General features: G+C 37.3%; 1 protein-coding gene across 1 annotated transcript; it reads left to right on the top strand.

The window, feature by feature from the left end:
- Positions 1-449: 449 nt before the first annotated feature.
- LOC113290744 lies at positions 450-1,679 on the top strand. Its single transcript, XM_026540330.1, has one exon. The coding sequence runs from the start codon at positions 450-452 to the stop codon at positions 1,677-1,679; it is 1,230 nt and encodes a 409-aa protein (XP_026396115.1).
- Positions 1,680-12,712: the final 11,033 nt, after the last annotated feature.

Here is a 12,712-nt window from a genome sequence, read left to right as displayed (position 1 = left end):
ATAACGGGATAGTTGAGCGTACTAATTATCCTAGAGTTGTTAGTAACGAGATAATGCAAAGAACGTAGCTTTATATCAATTTGATTTATATTCCGTGGCCGAGAATGAACCTTTAATCAATTTCATCTCATATTTGAATATAACTTTACAATTTCCAGAATTTCTACAACAAAATCTTCTTTGCTAAGAGTAATTTCATAACAACTTTTACTTCATACCTCCCTTGGGACGATCCTGCTTTCATTATATTACTTGCTAGTGTAAAGAAGTAGAAAATTATTATTTGCAAGTTGACACCTCGTCAAAATTGATGCCGCTGTCGGGGAGGCAGTGGCAAGTTTAGTTAGGGCACTTTACTAAAAGACTTCATTCGAGCAGTGAATACTCCACTTCCTCCTAGTTCTTCATCTAGTGAATTCTCAGATTCAGACAAAGAGGAAGACAACACAATGGGAGGTCGACCACCTGCCCTAAGAACACTCAAGGATCTCACTTCTCCAAACCTTGATCAGCAGCCTTTATGTATTCAGCTAAATGGAACCATTGAGTTGAAGCCACAATTTATTCACTTGCTGCCCAAATTCAGAGGTTTAGCGGGAAAAGATCCTAATCATCACTTGCAACAATTCCATCATGTTGTGACTAGTATGAAGCAAGCAACTGCAGATGCGGATATGGCTATGATGACAGCGTTTCCTTTCTCCCTTATAGATTCTGCAGGAGAATGGTTCTTTTGTTTACCTCTTGGGAGTATAACCACATGGAACGGGATGAATAAATTGTTCCTTGAGAAGTATTTTCCAGCATCAAAAGCAGCAGTGATTCGCAAGGAAATTTGTGGTATTGTGCAAATGTCGGGAGAAACTCTCTATGAATATTGGGAGCGGTACAAGAAGCTTTTATCTAGCTGTTCACACCATAAAATTAGCGATAAACTCATTATTCAATATTTCTACGAGGGGTTGCTTTCTAGTGAGAGAAAATTGATTGACGCCGCAAGTGGTGGTGCACTCACCAACAAGACCATTGCTGAAGCTACAAGCTTGTTAGAGAACATGGCTGCAAACACACAACAATTCTTCACTAGAGCTGAACCAATGGTAAGGAAGGTGAATGAAGTTGGTGAATCTTCACATTTGGAACATAGAATGGGTAACATGGTGAAGATGATTCATCAAATAGCAGCAGTTGTCATACCATCATCATACAACGAAGATGTTGAGCAGGCAAGTGCTATGTACCAAAATCAGCAAAGGCCGACGTATGATCCGTATTCCAACACATACAATCTCGGCTGGCGAGATCATCCCAATTTCAGCTACGCCAATAAGCAAGCTTCAGTCTCTAATCCTCCTTTCAATCAACAAAGTGGGTACCAATTCTTTCAAAGTCCACGTCAAGAAACTCAAGGCACGAGTATAGATGACAAGTTGAATCTTATTCTCAACACACTGGCGCAAGACAAGCAAAAGTCAGAAATGGATATGAAGGACATACGAACACAAATGGGTCAACTAGCTACTACCGTGAGCAAATTGGAAGCACAAGAAGCTGGAAAACTTCCTTCAAAACCATTAAATCATAAGGAAAATTCCAATGCTATTAAGTTACGAAGTGGGAAGCAAGTAGAGAAGCCGGAAATATCACCGGTGTCCCATGAACCTGATTTGGAGAAATAAGAGGGTAAAACAGCCCCTAAAAAGGCTGACCCGGTAACAAATTCTAACTCTAAAACTCGTGTTTCTACTTATGCTACTCCTCCGCCTTTTCCTAGCAGGTTTGCAAAGTCGAACAGGGAGACATTGTAACAAGAGATTTGGGAGATCTTTAAGAATACTGAAGTGAACATTCCACTAATTGAGGCGATAAGGCAGGTTCCTTGCTATGCAAAGTTCTTGAAGGAATTGTGCACTAACAAGCACAAATTGACCGGTAATGAGGTAATGAGTGTGGGGGAGAATGCTTCGGCATATCTTCAAAAGAAACTCCCACCTAAGTTTAAAGATCCAGGTAGCTTCACCATACCATGTACTATTGGTAAAATCAGGTTTGAACGTGCTATGCTATATTTAGGAGCATCCATTAATTTTATGCCTGCCTTCATCTATGAATCATTGAATCTTGGTCCTCTTAAAGATACTGATATTGTTATACAAAATGCTGATAGGTATAATACTTACCCGAAAGGGGTTATTGAGGGTGTTTTGGTGCAGGTTAACCAGCCCATTTTTCCGGCGGATTTCTATGTTCTTGACATGATGGACGAGGATTCCTCATCATCTACTCCCTTATTATTGGGTAAACCATTCATGCGAACCGCAAGAACAAAGATAGATGTTTTAAAGGCATCCTAACTATGGAGTTTGATGATGAAATCATAAGTTTCAATATCTTTGAGGCTATGAGATATCCTAGTGATGTGCATTCATGTTTTTCAGTTGATATTATTGATTCTCTTGCTCAACAGGTTTTTGAATTGAATAGTGATGATTCTTAAAAAAAACACCATAATGGAAGGTTTGGGTTATGGAAAATACAAAGACTTTGAAAGTGAATTGTCTATGCTTGATGAGCTTATAGAGGCTGTTTTATCTCGTAACTCATTGCAAGAAGTTCCACAAAAGTACAATGCTTCTTATGTTTCCTTGCCGCTTACTAATGAGAGACTTTTACCATCGATTTTTCAGGAACCCATTCTTGAGTTGAAACCACTTCCGGATCACCTCAAATACGTATATTTAGGTGATAAGGAAGAGTTGCCGGCAATCATTGCCAAATACCTTACCAAGGTGCAAGAGAAGAAACTTGTTCGAGTGCTAAGAGAGTATAAGTCTGTCATTGGGTGGACCATTGCCGATATCAAAGGAATCTTCCCTTCAACAAGAAAGGCTCAACGTCGCTTGAACCCTCCGATGATGGAAGTAGCCAATAAAGAAATCCTGAAATTGTTGGATATTGGGTTTATCTATCCCATATCCGATAGCAACTGGGTGAGCCCGGTTCAAGTCGTTCCAAAGAAGTCCGGAATTACAGTGGTGAAAAAAGATGATAATGACTTGGTTCCAACTAGAATTCAGACCGGCTGGAGAGTTTGCATTGACTACCGAAAGCTCAACTCTACCACCCGAAAGGACCATTTTCCCTTACCATTCATTGATCAAATGCTTGAAAGGTTGGCTGGACACTATCACTATTGCTTTATTTATGGTTTTTCAGGTTATAACCAGATTGTAATAGCTCCGGAAGATCAAGAAAAGACAACGTTTACTTGTCTTTTTGGCACTTTTGCGTATAGACGTATGCCATTTTTCTTGTGCAACGATCCAGCCACTTTCCAACGTTGTATAGTAAGTATATTTTCAGATTATGTGGAAAGCATCATAGGAGTGTTTATGGATGATTTTAGCGTGTATGGTGATTCTTTTGACAAGTGCTTAGATAACCTTGCACTTATTCTTAAACCATGCGTAGAAACTAATCTTGTGCTTAATTGGGAAAAGTGTCACTTTATGGTGAATCATGGGATTGTACTAGACCATGTTATATCCTCTAAGGTGTTAGAAGTGGACAAGGCTAAGATAGATTTGATTCAGAACTTACAATACCCCACAACTGTGAGGGAGGTTCGCTCTTTTCTTGGTCATGCAGGTTTTTGTAGGATATTCATCAAGGATTTCTCCAAGATTTCAATGCCCCTGTGTAGACTTTTGCAAAAAGATGTGACCTTTGATTGTGACAAAGAATGCAAGGAGGATTTTGACACCTTGAAGGAGTTGTTGACTAGCGCACCAATCATCAAACCACCAGACTGGAGAAAGCCATTTGAGTTGATGTGCGATGCTAGTGACTACACTGTGGGAGCCATGTTGGGACAACGCGATGTTAAAATTCCATATGCCATTTATTATGCTTCTAGAACTCTCAACGGAGCACAAATCAACTACTTTGGCCATAATATTTGTACTAGAGAAGCTTAGATCTTACTTGGTGGGTACAAAGGTGGTTGTCTTCTCCGACCATGCTGCACTACGATATTTCCTCACAAAGAAGGATGCTAGGCCAGGGATCATAAGGTGGATGATCCTTCTTCAAGAGTTCAACTTGCAAATCAAGGACAAGAAGGGCAGTGAGAATACCATAGCGGATCATCTAAGCAGATTGGTTGTTAAGGAAGAAGCGATTCCTTTGCATGATAGTTTCCCGGATGAGAAACTCCTTGTGGTTGTTGGCACAACTCCATGGTACGCTGATATTGTTAACTTCTTGGTGACGGGACAAGTCCCTAGTTCCATGTCTACATGTCAAAAACACAAGCTTAATAAGATTGCAAGCAATAGATATAGGATGAACCTTATTTGTAGAAGAATTGCTCCGATCAAATGATACGCAGGTGCGTACTTGAATCCGAGTTCCAATCAATTTTGAATTTTTGTCACTCATATGCTTCTGGTAGCCATTTCGGAGCCATGAGGAAATCCCTCAAGGTTCTCAAAAGTGGTTTTTATTGGCCTACATTGTTTAAGGATGCATATTCATTTTGCAAGGCTTGTGATAGGTGTTAAAGGACAGGCAATCTAGGTGCTAGAAACCAAATGCCGCAAACACCAATTCTCGCTGTTGATATTTTTGATGTTTGGGGTATCGATTTTATGGGGCCTTTTGTGAATTCCAATGGAAAATTTTATATACTTCTTGTTGTAGATAATGTTTCTAAGTGGGTGGAAGCTAAAGCCACTCCTCTAATGATTCTCAAGTTGTTTATGAGTTTGTGAAGGAACATATCTTTTCTAGATTTGGTACACCTTGAGTGGTGATTAGTGATGGAGGTTCGCATTTCAAGAGATCCTTTCACGATCTTCTTAAGAAGTATAACATTTATCATAAATTTGGCACACCGTATCATCTACAAACAAGCGGTCAAGCTGAAATTTCCAACCGAGAGATTAAGTCCATCCTAGAGAAGACGGTGAACGTTACAAGGAAGAATTGAAGTTATAGACTCAACGACGCTTTGTGGGCGTATAGGACAACTTAAAAGACACCCATCGGTATGTCTCCTTTTAGGCTTGTCTATGGTAAACCTTGCCATCTTCCGGTCGAACTTGAACACAAAGCTTACTGGGATATCAAGGTATGTAATATGGAATTAGATGCAGTTGGTGAACATAGGAAACTTAAACTCAATGAGTTAGAATAGATACGTAATGATGCATATGAAATTTCACGCATTTACAAAGAAAATACCAAGGCTTTCCATGATAAAATGATATCCCGAAAAAGTTTTGAAGTAGGGCAGAAAGTTATTTTATTCCATTATCGTCTTAAATTGTTTCCCGGTAAATTTAGGTCCAGATGGGTTAGACCATTCGTTGTTACTAATGTGTTCTCTCATGGTGCAGTTGAAATTGTTAGTCCTAAAACAGGGATGGTTTCCAAGGTCAACGGCCATCGTTTGAAACCATACTATGAGCGATTTGTGACGGAGAATCAGGATATGGTCACATTGAGTGATCCATTCCCTCTGGAGGAGTAATTGAGATGAAAGTCGGGCTGACGACTTTAACCAAAGCGCTAAGTGGGATGCAACCCACCGGTTTTGTATCTTTATCTTTATCTTTTTATTTTTAAGCAATTTTATCTTTGTTTTTGCATATCATTTGCGGAATTTCCCACCTTGAACTTTACTTTGAATGACTAAATTTTACATTAAGGACAATGTAAAGTTTAAGTGTGGGCGAGCATTTATATGTTTGAAGAGTTTCATGCCTTTAGTAAAAAAAATAGAAATAGAAAAATGAAAAAAAAAATTGCTTTATACACTCTGAAACCTAGAAACATGTGCCTTTCAGATGACACTATCAATCTAAATGGATGGAACCATCTTGGATGAAGGAGTTGAGGAACCCATTAACTAAAAGGACAGAATTATTCAAGTGATTAGAAATAATATCATAGTTGTTACCATATCTGGGAATGTCACCATATCACCTTCTGTTTTTATTTTTGCCAACTTTTTGTTTATCTAAGTGATTTGGTGGGTCACTAACATCGAATTGTTATTAATGCTAGGATGAAATAGAGTGATTGAGTTACTAAAAAAAAAAGACCTGAACAATTAGACCAACCGGAATAAAAAATGACACTTTGATAGCAATATGTGTGTGTTCTCCATGTCTCCGTCGCCTAAGCAAGTGTGGAACGCAGGATCCACGCGAATTACCATGTAATCTGCTGACAATAATCATGCGCTTGGATCCAAAAGATCTAATCATGTTGTAAATCAAAAAAAATGAAAATGAAAAATAAAAGAAACAAATTATTATTATTGTTCAATAAAATCGACTCCTGGTTCCCTTGTATATACCAGTTGAATTGATCTAGAATTAAGATTGTCGACCGCTGGTTCCCTTGTGTATGCCAGCTGTGTTGACACTAGAATTCAGACCGGTATCTTAATCCAATAGGATTCATAGGTTCATCTTGGCGGTGAACTTCAGACAGATATGGGAAACATCGTTCACTTAGAAAACATTCGCAAACATCTACTTCTATATCCATCTTCTTAATCTATTCATGTGTGATTGTGGTTAGTCAGATTTCGAGTATTGTGGTTTGTTCAACTTTCTGAGTGGAGCGTAATTACTTATATATGAATTGAGTTTGCATCAGGGTACTTCCCCTTGTAGCCATTTTGGATTCGTTCATAAATTTGTCACAGGTAGCTGGAGTTGGAAATATAGGTTTTGTAAGTAGACCTCTTGTAAACCTTCACGAGACTATAACTCGTCCACTAGGGACATCTAAGGGTTCAAAGGCCTTTTATTCATGCTAAGAGTAACTATATCCTTGGCGACATGGAGTTGTATGTATATTTTAGAATTATTTTGTTTGATTTGCTCGAGGACTAGCAAAGTCTAAGTGTGGGGGAATTTGATAGGTGTCTAAAACACCTTAATATTTATCTATTGTTTATGCTTTCTTTGCTAAGTTTTCTTGTAAATTGTGCATCTTATGTTTTCTTTTGAGTGTTTAGTACTTTGGAGTCATTTGGAACAAAAGAAGAAGAAACATCGCAAAAGTGTCATCTCATGTGCAACTGATATTGGAGGCGGATTATTTCTCATTATTTGCTTTTATTTATTTATTTCTATCTGAAAATCATGTCGGCTTTAGTGATGCAAATTCTGTCTGAAAAGCATGACAACTTTAGTGATGAGGAGACATTGAATAAAAGAAGTGGATATGAGAAATAAGAGTCGGCTGCTGCTGGTGGAAGAATCAAGGAAGAGCAAAGGCGTCACTACTCACATACAGGTGCTATTGGAAGCACAATGGAGGAAAAGGAGTTGTCGTTCTCTGGTGGCTCGTATCAATTCTTAGGGTGCCTAGAGTCATCTGGATATCCCTTATCTACTCTCCCTGGCTGGTTATATCCACTGCCATTCCAACACAAAACCTAAAAATCAGAGAAATATATTTCTCTTGTCATAAGATTTTATTTCTGCTCTCTTTGTCTGAACAATGGCGGCTCTATTATCTTTCATAAGGGAATCGATGGAAGAAGTGATGGGGATTTGCTGGAATTAATCAACACAGAGTTACGGAGATGGAATTGAGATAGAGATGGATTCAGTTATGGAAATGATATCGAGAAACTCACAAAAGAGGAAGAAAACAGTGAAGGGAGCAGATATGATGCCGTGATTTGGTGATTGAATGATGTGGTTGAGTTGGATTTTCAAGTTCTGGCAGGGTCATGGAGAATGGGTTTGCCCTGAATTCTTGTTTGGTTAGAAGATTGAGAAGAATTTGTGGAGTTAGGGTTTGAACTCAGGAGAAGATGCAGGGGAATGTTCATGGTGGTTGTGTAGAGCTACAGCTATTGATTATGGTGGTTTGATAACAGAGAATAGTGGAATCTGGTGGTTGTTGTTGCAGTTAAGAAGATTATGATGATGAATTAAGAATGGGTTTGGTTCAGATTCAATGAAGATTGGTTATGAAGACGATGAGTTGATACTGTATTATCTTGAGGAACTGAGCAGCAGGTGTTGCTGATAGTTAGTTAGCCATGGTCGAAGCTGAAATGCTCAGGATTGAATGGATGTAGTTTGTTTGCTTATAGATGGCTGGAGAAAGGAGGAGTTATGTGTGTTGTTGCAGCTGAGATTACAGGGATGAGAAAATATCAAGTGTTGTGGTTCTGATAGTTGAACTGGTGGGTCTGTGAGAAGTAGGAATTACAGGCAAGGGTCTGAATTGCAGGTGGAGTTGTGAGACATAGTTAAAGTGTGTTAATGCACTGGAATGGAAGTGATGATCAAGATGGTTTAAAAAAAATGGTTATGTTGTTGTTAGGTATAGGATGAAGCAGCTGAGACTGGTACTGTGGAGTTGCAGGTGAAGTAAAGTTGAGTTGAATTATGAAGTGGCAGGTACAGTTTGTGTGGAATAGCTACGAGTATCAATGTGTTGAACTGGGTTGGTGGTGAAGATGAGTATTGGTTTGAATTGCAGAGAAGATGGACCTGATGAATGAAGTAGAATGTTATATGTTGTATGAACTGGTGATGTCGCAACTGAGTCGAAGCAGCGACTGAAATTGATAGTGCGGGTGGCTTAATTTGTTGCTGCCATGGTCATAATGGTTAATATTTTTTTATTTTATTTTGTAAAGAAAAATCCTAACAAAAGTGCCACTCCTCCACACTTAAACATTACATTGTCCTCAATGTAATTGAGTCATCCAACGTAGAAATTAAGGTGGTAAATTCTAAAATACACATGCAAAAACTAAAAAACGAAAAATAAAAGATAGAGTGCGGGGAACAAATCTGATGGGTTGACTCTCATGAAGCGAAATGTGTTTGTTTCCCGACTTGCCAATAACACGCTCTCAAACAATGTGGGGTTGGTACCCCAAGGTAAGCTGCGAATTATATATATAAAGCCTGAAGAGTTGGGGATCAACCCAACTAATCTAATTAGTTGAAAACATGAACCTACAATAAGAAAGATTAGTACCCAGAGAGAAAAAATTGAAATCAATCTTATTTAAAGCATAATTCGAACCTTGAATATGAAGTAAATCAGGTTCGCAGATGATTACTAAAGATTGTCTAAAGAATTGAACAGTTATTATACTCCCTAAATCTGGTTCTAAGTCAGCGGAAATAACTTCCATGACTGATATTTTTTCAAATTCACTCGTTGAACAAGGCCTCAATGGAGCAATAATATCACGACACTTAGACCCATTATCATCTAAAACGGTTTCATTATGAATATCATCAAGACGAAAAAATTCAGAACTTAATGGCTTATGGGTCAAGGTAGGAGCATTCTCGACTGATGGAACTAGTCGAGAATCAGAAAAAACTAGAGGTTCTAGTTTTAGCTTCCATTTATTAGTGTCTAGCAGCGGTGTTGAGTCTAACAAAGCATTGACTTCACAAGTAACACTATCATCATAAAAATCATATCCAAAATGAGCTAAGCAAACCTCTAATGGATCTTCCAAGTCGCTCTTGCAAAAACTTTGCGAGTGCACACTTTCTTTTCGCCCACCACTGGTTTCAATTGCAGCATTTCAATCACTAAGGTACCTAAAAAAAATCAAACAAACTGCGTAAAAAGAAACTAAATAAAATCTAAAAGAAAAAGAAAAATAAATTATGTACAAAAAATAAAACTAAAATAAAAATAAACTATATACAATGATATCAACTAGAGAGTATTTTGCAACCACTCCCCGGCAGTGGCGCCAAAAACTTGATAGGTTGGGAAAACTACAATAAATATACTGCAAGTGCACAGCGTCTAACTAGTATACAATGGAAAGTACAGGTCGTTCCCACGAGGAGTGTGAAATACTCTACCAACTAATACCAGAAATTAAGTAATCAACAAGATAATGTTTTAAGGATTTTTAGAAATTCGGAACAAAATGAAATGATAAATAATTTAAAGATAAACAAAATGAGTGTGGGTTATTAGAGTTTTCGGTTTCCACCAATTAATTATGCAAATTCTACTATTCGTTAAAAATAAATTCCATGCATTTTCAAATATTGTTTCTCCCCTATAGTTTTCTTCGCTTCATGGATAGCGATTCTAAAGCATTACCTATCAATCCTAAAGAATATCACGTCAAGGGATTTAACCAAAGCACGCCATATCAATTGAAAAGCATAAATAATCAATGAAATCACATGAACAATAAAATACCAAGCTATATGAAGAAAAACTACTAGTCATTCAAATCATTATTGAGCATATAAATATAGAGTTTACACAATTTATTGGTTTCTACCTAAACCCTAACATAATACTAGCTAGAAATGGCTTTCTCAAAAGCCACAAACATATTAAAATTAAACTCTAGCTAATAAAAAAATGAAGAATCGAAAACAAAACTTCAAAACCCTTCCTTCGTGGCGGCACTTTGGCCGGGTGCCCCCAAGTTTCATTTTGAAACAACGCATAAATATAGCCCACAAATGAATTCACGTCGTCGCCACATCATCTCCCAATAGAAGTCTGCCACATGTCATGAAATACAATCCGCCTAATAATATTGTGTCGCGTGTCATAATATGACGAAACATTATAAAGTATCAGCCAATCTCCACTTTCCATAGTATATGAAACCACCAAGGAAATGAATTAATTTCATTTAAAAAACATGATATTTTCTTGCATGTGCTGGGCCCACCTTAACTGTATTTGCACAAATGACGTCATTTGGTCTCAAACATTCCTTCAGATTCTTTATATATATATATCAAGAGTACTTATGTAAGGACAAGATATGTTAATCTTTCCTTTTTCTTCATTTGCACGTGGTCATGGAGGTGATATTCTTCCATTCTTATGCTAACAATAATAAAGTCACTCTTGACCAATATTAGGTGGCATTAGTGTGCTGACGTCGACTCGCTTCACCATGCATTAATTGAAGAGAAAATTAAAACTTGTTTTCCCATTGTGACCTCGGCTGTGAAATAATTCTATGTTGCTGATATATATGGAGATACTAGGCCAACATAATAAGTGTTGCTGATATATAGAGATACCAGGCCAGCATAATAAGTGTTGCTGATATATAGAAATACCAGGCCAGCATAATAAGTGCTGCTGATACATAGAAATACCAGGCCAACATATTTGATCATTGTGGTTGCTGAAACATGGAAATACCAGGCCAACCCCATTTCATCATTGTGGTTGCTGATACATGGAAATACCAGGCCAACCACGTTTCATCATTGTGATTGCTGATATATGGAAATACCATGCCAACCACATTTCATCATTGTGATTGCTAATATATGGAAATATCAGGCCAACCACATTTTGCAATTTTCGTCGCAAACACCATTTAGTCTCACATTTTGTTGTTTATTCGCAGGATGATCGAATTCACTTGTACTTTCTACAAAAGCACTAAAATAGTATTAGAAACTAAAATATTGTATCCTAGCTAATATAAATATGGGTATAAAATGTAGCATTTACATGCTTATCACTATACAAAATTTAAACCAAAAAACTTCGTATAGTTCAGACTAAGCAACTAAACCTAGTTCACTTAGTTTCTTCAAGATCCTTGCGCTTCCAACATTAAATAACTGCATGAACTGGAACAATTTCTTCGGATCGTATTCCAAAAAGTAAAGGAACAACAAATCTGTTTGATAACAACTCTCTTGATTCTTTCAGATAAAGATATCTCAAGTCATATGCAAAGGCTCTTCCGTTTAAATTAATAAACTCCTTTGCCTGGTTAGATCAATCTATCCAACAACTACCGAAGTAGCAGAGTTTAGATTTGGAATCAATCAATATGGATTTCAATAAGAAACTATAGGGTGATGCCGATCTTACGAAACTAATCAATCGAGTAAATCCGATTCTAGTTGGATCCCAGTCGATCAAGGTTTGTGCACACCCAAAGATATCGAAACCAAATAAGAAATCTTCTTTGTCTTTAAATGTTCAATAAACACCTGCACAACACCACTTGAATATCTTGTGATCAATCACATACATAACGGAGTCTGTTAACAATGGATTATCACAAGATGTCTTTAGATCTACAAACAGTTATAAAGATCCCGTCGACACTTCGATCTAGTTTGAGTGGATCTTATATCAGAAGAGAAGATTCTCAAGAATAAACAAATTAGGTGCAATCAAAGTTCAACAACCGTTAATCAATCAAATCAGTCGAAAACTAAAATAAACTGCAATTATATAGTTTCCCACAACGGTACTCGTAGAGCTTCTTGATCCCACAGAAGTCTTTAAACGAGTGGTCATAAGAGATTTCACCTAATTAGGGTACTTTCATCTACGGATAGACGGCTCCACCAGAAACAACAAAAAGATGAAGCTTGCCTGCCTCTTAGGATAGTTTGCTAGAAATGTAAACTTGGGTACTTATAGACCAAGGATGTTTGGACTCCAAGGAATTTCCAAAAACGAATATTCTCAAGATATGCAATAAATGCCCAAATCGGTTTTCATAATTTCTGGAAATGCTTTGCCCAATATTTTCCGAAATCTCTTAATAGAAAATCTCAAATTAGTAAATGCACATTATCAATTTTTATTTTCTAAAGATACGCATTTAATTGCTGGAAATTAAAGCATATAAAACTAACAACCTTAATTAAAATATTCTTAATTTATTTCGGACCAGGATCTCCTT

The sequence above is a fragment of the Papaver somniferum genome, chromosome 6 (assembly GCF_003573695.1).
Source record: "Papaver somniferum cultivar HN1 chromosome 6, ASM357369v1, whole genome shotgun sequence".
NCBI classification, from domain to species: domain Eukaryota; kingdom Viridiplantae; phylum Streptophyta; class Magnoliopsida; order Ranunculales; family Papaveraceae; genus Papaver; species Papaver somniferum.
The sequence above is the reverse complement of the archived record's forward strand: the minus strand, read 5'-3'. Positions and strand labels throughout refer to the sequence as shown.

What these genes read in the sequence shown, in the direction of transcription:
- LOC113290744 (XM_026540330.1), top strand. Translation starts at nt 450, where the DNA reads ATGGGAGGTCGACCACCTGCCCTAAGAACACTCAAGGATCTCACTTCT.